Genomic DNA, 16,629 nt, shown 5'->3' on the forward strand with positions numbered 1-16,629 from the left:
ATAAGGCAAATATCTAGATATTTGCCTTACATTACGGGTTACCATATTTGCCCTCTTATTAAAGGCAAATATATTGCATTCATTTATTATTCTTTCCTTTTATTACTATTTCCATATTATTTGTAATTTACCATATTTCTGTATCCTGAAAATGATTATAAATAAGAGAACTCTCACCCCCATTTAGGTGTGGTGGATTAATCAAACATTCACACGGTATCAGAGCCCTTTCGGTTTAACAACCCTGATCCTTTCTTCTCTATGGCTTCCGAATCTTCTTATCATCTTCTTCCTTTCAATACTCTAATCCATATGATCACCATCAAACTTTCTTCCTCCAATTATCTTCTTTGGAAAAGCCAACTTCTCCCTCTCCTTGAGAGTCAAGACATGCTGGGCTATGTCGATGGAACTATGGTTCCACCACCTCGCTTTGAACCAGAAACCTCTTCAACACTCAACCCCAAATATTTGGCATGGAGAGCAGCCGATCAACGACTTCTCTGTCTCCTGCTCTCCTCTCTCACTGAGGAAGCCATGGCTGTTGTCGTTGGTCTCTCTACTGCACGTGATGTTTGGCTTGCGTTGGAAACTACGTTCAGCCATCAGTCGAAAGCTCGTGAACTGAGACTCAAGGATGACTTGCAGTTGATGAAACGTGGCACCAAACCTGTTGCTGAGTATGCCCGTGCCTTCAAAAAAATTTGTGACCAACTTCATGCCATCGGCAGACCGGTCGAGGACATTGATAAAGTGCACTGGTTCCTTCGTGGACTCGGCACCGAATTTTCAGCTTTTTCTACTGCTCAGATGGCTCTCACCTCTATCCTCTGTTTTGCAGATTTAGTCTCTAAAGCTGAAAGTTTTGAGTTGTTTCAGCTCTCCCTTGAGTCCTCTAACTCCACTCCTACAGCATTCACAGTCACTAATCGTGGTCGCACCCATGGAAGCCACCCTGCTTCCTTTACCAACCAGCGAGGTCGTTCTTATTCTCACAAAAACAACTCTTTTAATCGAGGACGAACCCACTCAAGTCAAGGTCGTCGACCACCTCACTGCCAAATATGCCGCAAAGAGGGCCATTATGCTGACCGCTGCAACCAACGGTATGTTCGACCTGATTCTTCTCATGCTCACCTTGCTGAAGCCTTTAACACGTCATGTTCTATTGCTGGACCCGATACTGCTGATTGGTTTCTGGACACTGGAGCTTCGGCCCATATGACTGCCGACCCATCTATTTTGGATCAGTCTAAAAATTACACGGGTAAGGACTCTGTGATTGTAGGAAACGGTGCATCCCTACCCATTACCCACACCGGTACTCTTTCTCCTGTTCCAAATATTCACTTGTTAGATGTCTTGGTTGTCCCTCACCTCACTAAAAATCTTCTTTCCATAAGTAAATTAACGTCTGATTTTCCTCTCTCCGTTACATTTACTAATAATCTTATTACTATCCAGAATCGTCAAACAGGAAGGGTGGTGGCAACCGGTAAAAGAGATGGAGGGCTATATGTGCTGGAGCGCGGCAACTCTGCTTTTATTTCAGCCCTTAGAAACAAATCTTTACGTGCCTCATATGATTTATGGCATGCTCGTCTAGGTCATGTGAATCATTCTGTTATTTCTTTTTTAAATAGAAAAGGTCATCTTTCTCTTACGTCTTTATTGCCTTCTCCATCATTATGTAATACTTGTCAGCTTGCGAAAAGTCATCGATTGCCTTATTCCCGCAATGAACGTAGGTCGTCTCATGTGTTAGATCTTATTCATTGTGATCTTTGGGGTCCTTCTCCCGTCAAATCAAATTCGGGTTTCCTTTATTATGTTATTTTTATTGATGATTATTCTCGATTCACTTGGTTTTACCCTTTAAAATTTAAATCTGATTTTTTTGATATTTTTCTTCAATTTCAAAAATTTGTGGAAAATCAATATTCTTCTCGTATCAAGGTATTTCAAAGCGATGGTGGTACCGAATTTACTAGTACTTGTTTCAAAACTCATTTACGTAATTCTGGCATCCACCATCAACTCTCTTGTCCATATACACCTGCTCAAAATGGTCGTGCTGAGAGAAAACATCGTCATGTGACTGAGACTGGCTTGGCCCTTCTCTTTCACTCTCATCTTTCTTCTCGTTTTTGGGTTGACGCCTTCAGCACTGCAGCTTATATTATCAACCGGTTGCCTACTCCACTTCTTGGAGGTAAGTCACCCTTTGAACTCCTTTATGGCTACACTCCACATTATGACAATTTTCATCCCTTTGGTTGTCGTGTTTATCCTTATTTGCGTGATTATATGCCTAACAAGCTTTCTCCCCGCAGCATTCCTTGTATTTTTTTGGGTTATAGTCCTGCTCATAAAGGGTTCCGCTGTCTTGATCCGGCCACCACTAAGCTATATATCACCTGTCATGCTCAATTTGATGAAACCCACTTTCCTGCTATCCCTAGCTCCCAGACCCAACCTCTTTCCTCTATTCCTATTTCAAATTTCTTAGAACCACATTTTCATCATATTGATTCATCCCCCCCTACCACTTCATCACCGCAAACTCCTCGATCCAGTTCATCCCCGTGTGATATTTGTTCTGACCTTGTAGATGAGTCTGTGCAGGTTGATACTTCTCTTGCAGGTTCCACTTTGCCACCCTCGACTTCTAATTCGACCTCTATTGAACCTCCTGTTGATTTCTCTTCTTTGGGCACTCATCCTATGATCACACGAGCCAAAGCTGGTATATTCAAGACTCGTCATCCAGCAAATCTTGGTATTTTGGGCTCATCTGGACTTCTTTCTGCTCTTCTTGCATCCACTGAGCCAAAAGGATTCAAATCTGCGGCTAAGAATCCTGCTTGGGTGGCTGCCATGGATGAAGAAATTCGAGCATTACAACAAAATGATACTTGGACTTTGGTTCCTCGCCCTGCCAACACCAACATCGTGGGCTCTAAATGGGTGTTTCGTATTAAATATTTGCCTGATGGATCTGTCGAGCGTTTCAAGGCTCGTCTTGTTGCCAAAGGTTATACTCAGGTTCCTGGTCTTGACTACACTGACACTTTTAGTCCGGTTGTCAAAGCTACCACTGTCCGTGTTGTGCTTTCTATTGCAGTCACAAATAAATGGCCTCTTCGACAACTTGATGTCAAGAATGCTTTTCTCAATGGAACTCTTATTGAACGTGTTCATATGGAACAACCTCCTGGGTATATTGATCATCGATTTCCCACTCATGTTTGTCTATTAAAGAAAGCCCTCTATGGTTTAAAGCAAGCTCCTCGTGCTTGGTTTCAGCGTTTTAGCTCATTTCTTCTCACACTTGGGTTTTCTTGCAGTCGCGCTGACACGTCCCTTTTTGTCTTTCATCAGCAATCTAACATTATCTATTTGCTTCTTTATGTTGATGACATTATTGTTACCGGCAACAACTCATCTCTTATTGACAGCTTTACTCGCAAGCTTCATTCTGAGTTTGCTACCAAAGATTTGGGTTCTCTCAGTTACTTTCTTGGTCTTGAAGCTTCACCCACTCCTGATGGTCTCTTTATTAGTCAGTTAAAATATGCTCGAGATATTCTTACTCGTGCTCAGTTGCTCGATAGCAAACCAGTTCACACTCCCATGGTTGTTTCTCAACACCTGACTGCTGATGGTTCTCCTTTCTCTGATCCTACTCTCTACAGATCTCTTGTTGGCGCCCTTCAGTACTTGACTATTACGCGTCCAGATATTGCCTATGCTGTCAATTCTGTCAGTCAATTCTTGCATGCCCCTACTGCAGATCACTTTCTTGCTGTCAAACGTATTCTTCGCTATGTCAAAGGAACACTCCACTTTGGTCTTACCTTTCGTCCATCCACTGTTCCTAGTACGCTAGTCGCTTATTCGGATGCTGACTGGGCTGGTTGTCCCGATACTCGTCGTTCTACATCCGGCTATTCTATTTATCTTGGTAACAATCTGGTTTCTTGGAGTGCCAAAAAGCAACCTACTGTCTCACGCTCCAGCTGTGAATCTGAGTATCGTGCTCTTGCCACAACCGCTGCTGAACTTCTTTGGGTTATGCATCTTTTGCATGACCTCAAGGTCCCTATTTCACAGCAGCCCTTACTCTTATGTGACAACAAAAGTGCTATTTTTTTGAGCTCTAATCCCGTTTCTCACAAGCGGGCCAAACATGTTGAACTAGATTATCATTTCCTTCGAGAACTTGTTATCGCTGGCAAACTTCGCACACAATATGTACCCTCTCATCTCCAAGTTGCTGACATCTTCACAAAGAGTATTTCTCGACCTCTCTTTGAATTTTTCAGATCCAAGCTTTACGTTCGTTCAAATCCGACGCTCAGCTTGCGGGGGGGTGTTAAGGATAGTTGACCGTTCACTATAAGGCAAATATCTAGATATTTGCCTTACATTACGGGTTACCATATTTGCCCTCTTATTAAAGGCAAATATATTGCATTCATTTATTATTCTTTCCTTTTATTACTATTTCCATATTATTTGTAATTTACCATATTTCTGTATCCTGAAAATGATTATAAATAAGAGAACTCTCACCCCATTTAGGAGTGGTGATTCAGCAATCAGCAAACATTCACACTTAGGCATACTTAAACTTAGAGTCTTACGTGCATACTTACCTGGTCTCAGGAGGGCGTCTTCTTGAGCTGGGCCATAAAGAAACCTTCGGCTCTAATACCGCTTTGTAAGGATCGGGCTGACTCGATGACTCCAAAAAGACCGATAAATTTGTCACAAAATAAAACAAATGATATTTAAACTATAACATTCATTAAAATAAAATAGTTTCCATACATGAGTAATTAAAACATGACACAACAATTAAAATACAAAATAAGGAACGAACACAAAACATTTTAAAACAAAAGGGTTGAGGACGAGGGGTGAGGCTTGTCTATGGAACCTGCTCCAAAGTCCGTTCCTGACCTCGATCAGCTCCTTATTACTTGAAAAAAAAAATTGAGAATAAGGAATGAGTACAAAGACTTAGTAAGTTGCCTACTTGTAGGCTCTTAATCGTGTCCTTGATATGCTAGGGTACCACACTCTTTGTTATCTTGTTCTGGTTCTTGTTGTATGTACTTAGGCCCTCTAGTTCTTGTTCTCGACTTAGGGTTCTTATCATGATCTATCCTGAGGACCTTGGTCCTTGGATTCTTAAACCTTGGTTATCCTCTAAGCGCTTTAGTATTATGGTTCCTCATTCTTGGTTCTTGTCCTTAGAACTTGGATCTTAATCTATGTTCTAATCCTTGATCGTTCTCTTGTTCTTGGCACTTTCTAGTCCATGTTCTAGTCCTTGATCCATGTTCTAGGTTCTCGTTCTGTTCTTGGTTCGTTCTCCAAAAAGACACTCCCCCTAGAATTTATGGTACTAGTCATGAACCTAACACCTGTGCCCAAGCCTTCATGTATTCCGAGCGACACAGTCTTAGCCTATGTCCAAGGTTTCATGCGTTCAAAGCGATGTAGTATGAACCCGCATCTTAAGGCTTGCTCTTCAATATGGTCTGAAAACCTATGCCCATGGCTTCATGCGTTCCAAGTGGCATAGTCTGAAAACCAACATCCAAGGCTTCTTACGTTCCAAGCGATGTAGTCTAATACTACATCAAGGGCTTGCCCTATGATACAACCTGAATACCTATGTCCAAGGCTTCATACGTTCTAAGTAGCATAGTCTGAATACCTACGCTCAAAGCTCCATGCGTTCCAAGCAGCGTAGTCTAAAATCCTGCACCCAAGGCTTGTCCTATGGTACAGACTGAATATCTATGCCTAAGATTTCATACATTACAAGCAGTATAGTCTGAATACCTACACTCGAGGCTTCATGCATTCCAAGTAGCGTAATTTGAGTCATGAACATGCTGTACCGTGGGAAGTCTGAGGAGTTTTCTTAAGTTTCTGAGTTTTAGGACCTTGATCTCTCTCTTATCCTTGAGTGGTACCTAGCATTCTTCTTACTTTGGTAGTTGTAGAGCTTGCACAGTATTTTCCTTGCTTCTCAATCTTGTAAGTTCCTAAGGTTCTTAATTCCTTGGGGGTATAAGTTATAAAATGCATTTATAAACATATTAACCCATCATAGTAACAAGCAAGAATTAATCTAGAAAGTCATAGAGTTGTAATGAATTCTTTAGAGGATTATGAAAGGGTCTTGAGTCTTGAATGGTTTCTTTTAGGCGTTTCGTGGGTCCTAACTTGGTTTAGGTTTCAAGTTTTCTCTAATCAACTTATAATCTTGAACATACCTTCTTGTCCTTAGGAATAGGCCTTATAAGAAGTAGGAAATCATTTGGAGCACGTATAGACCTTGAATTATCATAAATAATCCTAGGGGCATTTTGGTCATTTTATCCATATTCTTGGTTTTGGTACTTAAAAGTTCTAATGGCTTTCAAACTTCACCACATCATCATAAATCACAAAGTAAGGTCCAATGAGACTTATATTTTTGTGGAAGAATTGTCAATTCTACCCTCAATTAGAGAAATAGACTTTGGGATCGAGTTAGAACTTGGAACTTAACCGATCTCCAAAGCCCCTTATAGAATGGCTCCTGCTGAGCTTAAGATACTCAAGGAACGACTACATGAACTATTGGACAAAAAATTCATAAGACTAAGTGTCACACTATGGGGAGCCTGTGTACTCTTCATAAAAAACGTCAAATTTATGCGACTATGCATAGACTATAGGAAACTCAACAAGGTCACGATAAAGAACAAGTACCCACTACCAAAGATTGACGAACTCTTTGATCAACTACAAGGGTTATCTGTATTCTCCAAGATAAACTTAAGGTCAGGATACCATTAGCTAAGAATCAAGGAGGAAGACATACCAAACACCGCCTTCAAGAGTAGATATGGACACTATGAGTTCACAGTAATACCCTTTGGCTTGACTAACGTCCCTGCAGTCTTCATGGACCTAATGAACGGGGTATTCAAAGACTTACTTGACACATTTGTGACATATCCTGATACTGAAAGGGCTAAGAACCCACAAGCTACCTGCCAAATTCTCTAAGTGGGAGTTTTGTCTTCAAGAGTTTACCTATCTCAGACATGTTGTGTCGAAAGATGGACTCGGCCAAAGTCGAGGTGGTTATGAAGTGGTCCGGACCAATCATTATCACTGAGGTCAAGAGCTTTCCTACGATTAGCAGACTATTACATAAGGTTCATAAAGGACTTTTTCAAAATATCAGCACCTATTACCCAGCTCACCAAAAAAAGGTAAGACCTTCACTTTGACATCGAGAAAAGCTTCAGAAAGTTTGAAAGTTGGTAACACCTCTGGTTCTCGCATTATCAGGGAACTTTTTCATTGATGCTTTAGGAAAAGGCCTGGGTGTATACTATTGCAAAATGGAAAAGCCATAGTGTACGCCTCCCATCAACTAAAGGAGTACGAGTGCAACTATTACACACATGATTTGGAGCTAGCATTCGTAGTGTTCGCTTTTAAGATATGGCGATATTACTTGTATGGAGAGAAAATACAAGTATATACTGACCACAAGAGCCTCAAGTATCTATTTACGCAAAAGAGCTCAATATGAAGTAAAAGAGATGGTTGAAACTAGTGATAGATTCCGACATTAAGATCCTTTATCATCCGAGAAAAGCCAACATGGTAGCTGATGTCTTAAGCAGGAAGATGGCCGACTCCTCTTGTAACACCCCAAAAATAAAGGAAAGCCACCTATGCAAGACCCAAAGGATCCAAGGAAGAAAATTGAGAGGATTAAGCAAGGAGAAGGGTCTTAGTAAGTCATTTCCATACCCTAAGAAGTAATCTTAAGGACTTAAGGCCTTTGGAGAAGGATTGAGAATGAAAGCGTAAGCGAAAAGGACGAAAATGTCATTTTTTAAATTATCAAGGATCTTTCCCGATTTTGAATTCCTTATCTAAAAGGAATTTCAAAATGCTCAAGAAGGGAGAAATGACCAAAAAGGATGAAGACCTTTTAGGAAAATTATGGATTTTTTGAAAAAATAATAATAAAATATTCTGAAAGTGACAAATTACCAAATTATCGAAAATCAGAACCTTAACCGTGTCTTCTGCACAATATCCTTCGAATCTCGACTCCAAGCCGTTGGATTTCCTCCAAACTTGGATATATTCTAGAATACTCAGTGATCATCACATCCAACGGCTAGGATTCAAAACAAAGGTCGGTGAGGCTCTGATTGAAGTAGATATTTCCAACGAATTTTTCTGAAAATCAATCGACAATTCATGATGATTATGGAGCTCCCAATGTCGGTTTAAGTTTTCCCTATAAATTCTGAAGTTGGGGCAATAGTTTAGAACAAGAATCTAGCAAGGTCGAGCTCCCAGTCGTTGGCAATAAGTGTTTAGATTTTGGGTCTCCTACTCTCGGGTTTCTTCCAAATTTGAGAGCAATTCGCCACCATTTCCTTTCAAACTTATTCCTATAGCTTCTAAACAAGATTACCCACAAGTTTTAGGAAGGAAGAGAGTGCTAAAAGTTCCTAGAAACCATTCCCCCAATCTAGTCCGCCATTAAAGAGCTTCAAGGAAAACTTGAAATTTCAATCCAAGGATACGCGAGAATTCGTCGAGCAAGGACGACCCCAATAGGTTTCTGCACCTCCAAGGAATGTTTCCATAGAAGGCCACGAAGAGAAATATGTTTCCAATTTAAGAAAATCCGTTTCGAAATTTAGGGGCAAGTGTCAAATTTCTATGTACGGCCTCTTTTTCTTCAAATTAAGGATTCCTTTAGCTTTAGAGGAAGAATTCGAGTAACTTTGCCGAAAGAATCGAGAGTTGAAACGTCGTAGAACAAGATACCCAAGAGATTGAAAATTGGAGGTGTCGGGTAACGTGCAGACCAAGAGTGATTTCTCAAAATTAAGATTCCACACTCAAAGTCGTTCCTCCAAACCAAATTCCTTAAGCTTGAGAGAAGAATTAGGATGAAGATCCATGAAGATATCGAGCCTTGCAAACCTCTAGAATCGGCTACCTAATAAGAAATCCTTTGTTTTTACTCCAGCGAGAAATCATATTTTGGACGAACTTTGGAAGCAAATGTCTTAGACTACGATCCATGAAAAGGTATGAAATCAATCCCTAGCTCTTCCTTGTAACAAACTCTTTAAGTTTCATGAAGAAATCGAGGGGAGAAACGGTGTGATAGGAGTTGGGGAGAGCGAGTTTCAGACGGCGGCGCGAACGATCACGCGTGTCTTCTTCCCGTCTGGAGGAAGAAGACGATGACGTGGCTGGTTCAGTTGAACCGACCATGTCAAACTAAAACTTGAACTTTCTTCGATTTTTCTCAATTTTAACCCCCCCCCCTCTAGACCGATTCTCATGAACAACTTTATGGTTCCAGAAATTAGACACATTAAGGAGTCTATGGAAGAAAATTTGAGGTAATTCGGGTACTGGAAGCTCAAGAACGGAGGTCCCGAACTTCGACAATGAGGTATGTAGACACCTTGGACTTTTTGTTAAGAAATACTTGTAGGAATCACTTGGATTTCCATATAAACCCTAAAACAAGTATGAATTTAGGATATATGAAAGAAAAACTCAAAGAACCGTGAGTTAAGACCCAAACCGATCAAATTGCTTGGAAATTAGGTAATGTTAAAATAACCTACTAGATGAACTCCCCTGCTTATAAAGTTTTAGTGCTAAGCATATTTTAGCATGTTGAGGTTATATATGAAGTTTTGTGGTCATTGGATAAGGATAAGTAGGTAAACCAAGAAATGGTACAAAATGACCATAATGCCCTTAAGGAAGATTGCCTACGGTTCATGACCTAGATGACCTCTAAATGCTATGAACCTCTGTAGTAAATCTTATTTTATGATGTTTGATGATTTGGTAAAGTTCGAAAGCCATTGGAACACGTTAAGTAGCAAAACCAATAATTAGGGGTAAAATGACCAAAATGCCCCTAGGACTCCTTATGAGATTTCAAGGTCTATACGTGCTTCGAATTATTTGCTACTTCTTATAAGGTCTATTATGAAGGACATGAAGATAAGTTTGAGGTTTCAAGTTGATTGGAGTAAGTTTGGAACCTAAAACAAGTTAGGACCCAAGAAACAACTAAAGGAAACACCGCAAGAATCAAGACTTTTCTAGAACCCTTTAAAAACTCCTTAGGAATCTATGTGATCATCTAGAACAAATCACGCTAAAATGAGTTCATATGGTTACAAATACAAGTTACAACTTATGCCTCAAGGAATTGAGGATCTTAGAAACTTACAAGATTAAGAACTAAGAACAACAACACACAAGCTCTACAACTACCCAAGTAAGAAGAATGCTAGGTACCACTCAAAGACGAAGGACCAAGGTCCCCAAACTCAAAGACTCAAGAATGCTAGATAATACTCTAGTCATGTCCAAAGTGACCCATGACCTCCCACCAAGAATTCCTCTTCTAGGTGGGATGCCCTGCACCATGTTTCCTTTGCAGGATGTCATGCCTCAAGTTTCCCTCACCTAGAAGAGATGCCCTGCAGACTTGCAAGATGTCATGTTCAAGTATGTACCAAGCAAGTGACCTTTATGGTCTATCAAGGGGAGTAGTCTAAGGTCACGGAGGAACAATAAGAGAGTAAGTTACCTTAGCCATGAATCAAGAACTTCCTAAGACCTCCCACGGTACAACATGCTCATGACTTTGACTACGTTGCTTGGAACGCAGGAAGCCTTGAGCGTAGGTAAGCAGACTGTATTATAGGGCAAGTCCTTGATGCAGTATTAATACTACATCGCTTGGAACTTAAGAAGCCTTGGATGTAGGTTTTTAGACTATGCCGCTTGGAACGCCTGAAGTCTTGGGCATAGATCAAGCAGACTGTATTATAGGGCAAGCCCTTGATGCAGTATTAAGACTACATCGCTTGGAACGTAAGAAGCCTTGAATGTAGGTTTTCAGACTATGTCGCTTGGAATGCATGAAGCCTTGGACATAGGTTAAGCAGACCGTATTGAAGGGCAAGCCTTAAGATGTGGTAAGACTACGTCACTTGGAACACATGAAGCCTTGGACGTAGGTTAATGCTATGTCGCTTGGAACGCATGAAGCCTTGGATACAGGATTGTCAGGTGCATGTCTAGTGCCGTAAATCCTAGGGGGAGTGCCTTGGAGAACGAATCAAGAATAGAAAAAGAACCTAGAAAGTACTAAGAACAAGAGAAAGATCAAGAACTAGAACATGGATCAAGATCCTAGTTCTAAGGACAAGAACCAAGAACCATAGTACTAAGGCCTTTAAAGAAAAACTAAGGTTTTAGAGTCCAAGGACCAAGGTCTTCAGAATAGATCAAGATAAGAACCCTAAGTCAAGAACAAGAACTAGAGAGCCTAAGTACTTACAACAAGAACAAGAACAAGAACAAGAACAAGAACAAGAACAAGACAAGAACAAAGAATGTGGAACCCTAGCATATCAATGACACGATTAAGAATGTGGTACCCTAGTCTTGTACTAATTCCTTATTCTCCATTTTTTTAGGTGATAAGGAGCTGGTTGAGGTCGGAAGCGGACTCTGGAGCAGGTGCTATAGACAAACCTCACCCGTCGTCTTCAACCCTTTTGTTTTAAAATGCTTTGTGTCTACTTCTTATTTCGTGTTTTAACCATTATATCGTATTTTAAATTACTAATGTGCACGCACTATTTTGGTATAATGTAAATTATGTCTTAAATTTTAATGATTTTATTTCACGAAAAATTTACCCGTCTTTTAAAGCCATCTCGTCAGCTCGGTCTCACCCCTACACTAATCATGTGGCAAAGAATGCTTCAAGAGGAGATGTTAGGGTCCAATATGAAGTATTAGTTAAAGGCATAATGGCAAGGTTGGCACAGCTAACGGTCCAACCTACATTATGAAAGCATATAATAGATGCTCAAGAAAATGACCGTTACCTCAGCAAATTTTTACAACAACATGCAATCGACCATCCCTAAGAATTTTTTGTGTCCTCGAATAAAGGACTCTTATAGAGAGGCTAATTATGCATATTCAAGGATAAAGAATTATTTAAGGAATTAATCATAGAAGCTCATGATTCACCATTCATCATCCACCCTAAAAACACTTAAATGTACCAAGATTTAAAATTTTAATATTTATGGTGAGGGATGAAATGGGACATAAGTGTTCCAGAGTGGAAATGGGAGGACATTACAATGGATTTTATCTTAGAGTTTTCCAAGACTAAAAAGGGCTTCACTATCATATGGGTCAATGTCGATTGATTGACTAAGTTCGCCCACTTCATCCATGGAAAGACAACATACTCGGTAGACAACTGACTCCAACTCTACATAGAAAAAATAGTCCAATTACATGGGGTATTAGGTTCAATAGTGTCGACCAAGATGCTAGGTTGACATATCATTTTTGTAAAAGCTTGTAAAAAGCACTTGGTATGCAACCAAAGTTCAGTACGGCCTTCCACCCCAAACAGAAGGTCAATGGAAATGCTCAAACAAGTATTAGATGACATGCAAAGGGTATGTGTCCTGCAGTTCGCATAAAGTTGGGACGAGTACCAGCACCTTATGGAGTTTGACTGCAATAATAGTTATCAAACAACCATATAAATGATGTCGGTATGAAGCACTCTATGGATGAAGGTGCTGATCTCCTATCTTTTGGGAAGAGATGGACAAACGACAATTTTTGGGGTCGGAACTTGTGCACATCACTAATGTCTTAGTCTAAAAGATCAAATCAAGAATACAGACCACACAAAGTAGGCAGAAAAGTTATGCGAATATAAGGCATAAAGACATGGAGTACGAGCTCGGAGACCATGTGGTCCTAAGAATAGCACCCATGATGGGGTGCTTAGGTTTTGTAAGAAAGGGAAGTTAAGCCTAAGGTTCATCGATCCTTTTGAAATCCTAGAAAGGATACGACTAATGGCCTACAAACTTGCACTCCCATCATACTTATCCACAGTATACAACATATTTCATGTGTCTATGTTACGAAAGTATACCTTTGATCCAATAGTACTTGATACACTTTTCTTAAGAGATGAATTAACGTATAAGGAAGAACTGGTATAAATATTGGACAAGAAAGTCAAGAGGATAAGGAACAAGGAAATCACTTTGGTGAAAGTCTTCTAAAAGAACTATAGAGCTAAAGAAGCAACTTGAGGAAGAGAAGAAGAAATGATAATCGAGTACCCAACTTATTTTTAGAATATGAACTTTTAAGAACTAAAGTTCTTAAAGGATATAAGACTTCCAATAAGGACAAAATATAGTTTGAGTGAGTTGTATAAGGTTTAGGAAGGGAGTAAGAAAGGAAATTTAGAAGATATGGAAAGATGAACTCTTTTCTAATTTTTACCAAACATCTCCAATTTTTTATTTCTTAAGAAGAAATCTCAAGATGTTGAACAAAGAAAAGTTGAAAAATAAGAGGTAAGAAATTTTTAGAAAAACTTTGGATTTTTTAAGAAAAAATAATATTAAATATTTAAAAAATGGCAAATTACCAAAATGCTCCTGAAGTTTAAAAGATTTAAGAAATTGCCACAGCAAACCATATATGATTCTCCACAATACCCTTGTGCACATAATTTATCGTATCTTAAATTCTAGTCGTTAGATCTTCATCAAAATTGATATGATCTAAAACGTCAAAAGCTCATCACATCCAACAGTGGGAATTCAAAACTAAAGTCGGCAAAATTCTGATTGGAGCAAGTTTTTCTTGGCGGAAAAATCTAGAAAGATCAATCACGAAATCATGGCAGTTCTAGACGTTTCAAAGGTGGTGGATCCTTCCTTAATAAATTATGAACCATGGGCAATTGTTTGAAGCAAGAAGCAAGCAATATCGAACCTTCAATTGCAAGTTATAATCTTTTCCTTTCTTGGTTTTGAGTTCTCAAGCTTCTTCCAAATTCGAGAGTTATAGTTCACTATTTCCCTCCAAACTTTATTCTTGACCTTTTAAATAAGATTACCCATAAGTTTGGTGAGAAAGGGAAGCGTTGAAACTTGAGAACTTATGGGTAAACTTTTTTTACCTCATATTCACGAAAGAAACGTGAGATTGTTTTCCTCGTTCTTAAGTTGGATGACTTGACTCACATCGTAGATTACAAGTCCTTACAGGTAGACGATGACACAAGTTACGAGAAAAGACATGGTCTTTCCAAAACCATAAGTAGAAGAAACTATGAAAACAGAAGAAAAAGATGAGAGAGAAATACCCCGAAAAATTTCAGGATTAAGACACTCCAGAGGACGAAAGTTCTTTTTAGATGTGTATGATGTAGTAACCTAAAATTTTGAAAAGAAAATGGAAAGAAAATTTTAAGCATTGTTTAAAGGTGAGAAGTAGGGGGCTGACATCCACTACAAAAGGAGGTTCCTCACTTCATTTTAACATCCCACTTGAATGGTTCAAAACTAGTCGGAGAATATACTTTCTGACAGCTCAAGGTTGGCATTTTGGCTAATCCGGCTTGGGTTTGATATGCTCGAACCATTTTCTCCAACTTTCAATTCTTCATAAGCGTTTAAAGTTAGTACGACTACCTTTTAGCTAGTTTAATTTTTTTGAGTCGAGTTTAAAGTATTTATGTTAGTTAATTTAAATTATTAGAAGTTAATATAAATTATTTTATGCAAAATTAAGCTGAGGTAGTTTAAATTATTAAAAGTAAATTTAAATTATTTTATAAAAAATTAGGTGAGCCAATTTCACAGAAGAATTCTAATTTATAATGTTGGAATCCTGTCAGAATTAAATTTCAGAGAGTAGCGTTAAGCTAGCATCAAGGGTAGTAGTAGTAGTTTCAGCCTAGTCCAACCAAGTAAGTGGTCTTACTATCAGTTTCTTTAGCCTATGCCAACCAAGGAAGTGGTCTGAATATCAGTTTGGTTAAAAGTTGATGCTTGTATGATGACACATGTCCTATGGTTTTGCACGTGTTGTATGTTTGATATGTGTGATATGTTTATGAAACAATATGACTATGATATGTTTATATGACTATGATATGTTATATAATGATATGATATATGTTATGGTACGATGCGTTTGATGATATGTTATATATGTATGTATGTATGATATATGTTATGGTATGATGCTTTTGATGACATTCTCGAGTTATGTTATGTGAGTATTATGATGTGAGCATGATATGAATTGATAGGTTCGAAGACATGATAAGTTATGATATGACATATGTGTGACATAAATGATATATGATATGATTGACATGCAAATGATAAATTTGAATAATGTACAACCCCAATATATGCATGGAGATTATGATAAAAATGATATGATATGAAGCAAAATGCAAGATGGATTGTAATACATGTTCATGAAAAAGGAAAAATGTTGGGACCTCATGCATTATTTCATGCATTGGGGGATACCCCTTCTCCTTTTACGATAGTAGGGACACGTATGCTACAAGATAGGGAAACAAACATTATGTTTACCATAATGTTGCTATGACAGCCGCTATTCCTAATGGATGTCCGACATTAACAGCTACTAGAGAATGTTCGCCCGATTAGAAATGGGCCCAAGAGGTGTGCAAACCGACTGGTGGGTCTATACTCGTACGTGTGGACAGTGTGTAGAAAAGTAAATACACATCAAATTTCTTGTTTATGATAGCTGTCATAGGAAAATAGGCTGATATGATAGGTCTCACTCATGATTATATGTGTTTGCATCTAACATCAATACAACTGACGACGATATTGCAATTCATGTGTTTGCATCTAACCTCAATACAACTGACGACGATATTGCAATTCATGTGTTTGCATCTAACCTCAATACAACTGACGACGATATTGCAATTCAAGACCATGACACATGCATAGAGTAGTTGTACTTATTTTCTTAGACTTGGGTTAGAACAAGATGTTTTTAATTTTAACGTTTTGGTATTTCATTTAGTATTTCGTTGTGTCGTCTTAAGGATGTTTTCGAACACCTAAGCTTATGGTAGTATTTTATGATAAATTTTATGTTTTATGATAAAGTTTAAATGATTATTTCCGCACAAAATGATTACGCTATGATGATAGTAGCGACTCTAGGTAAGTAGAAATTTAGGGTCGTTACTTGTGGAATTGATAATTTATTTATTATTTTCCGTACTTCTTTTGTGAATTTTAAACCATTTTATTATATACCTTCATGAGCAATCAAGTACCCAGTTGCTCAGATAGAGTGGAACCTTGGCTCGAACTTCTTAGAGCCCAGAGAATATTTTCATACTTACTAGAAAGGATGTGATGAGAGCCTACAAGTACGTTGCTTACTGAGTATATTTTCATACTCATCCCTTTCCTCTTTCTTTTTCAGGTGTCGCAGGCTACCGATCAAGGTGGAGGAACGTTCGAGAGTTATGTGGTCATGGAGGGGATTGCTCCCGAGCATCAATCCATTTTTAGATTTTGGAGTCTTTTGTTTTTCATTTTACAATTTTATTCCAAACTTGTTTCCACGTTTGTAATATTTTGAACGTCAATGTTGTTTTATCTTCTTCTTTTTTTTTTTTTTTTTTTTTTT

At 38.7% G+C, this 16,629-nt stretch overlaps 1 protein-coding gene across 1 annotated transcript in view; it reads left to right on the forward strand.

The window, feature by feature from the left end:
- The first annotated feature begins 390 nt into the window (after window positions 1-390).
- The window catches only part of LOC111789769 (expansin-A25-like), an 18,485-nt gene continuing 2,246 nt past the window's right edge, over window positions 391-16,629 (forward strand). Inside the window, exons 1-2 of the mRNA XM_023670452.1 lie at window positions 391-619; window positions 842-1,321. Of these exons, the coding sequence (XP_023526220.1) occupies window positions 391-619; window positions 842-1,321 (709 nt within the window). The remainder of the gene's footprint in view (window positions 620-841; window positions 1,322-16,629) is intronic.

Source organism: Cucurbita pepo, chromosome LG03, assembly GCF_002806865.2.
Source record: "Cucurbita pepo subsp. pepo cultivar mu-cu-16 chromosome LG03, ASM280686v2, whole genome shotgun sequence".
Lineage (NCBI taxonomy): Eukaryota > Viridiplantae > Streptophyta > Magnoliopsida > Cucurbitales > Cucurbitaceae > Cucurbita > Cucurbita pepo.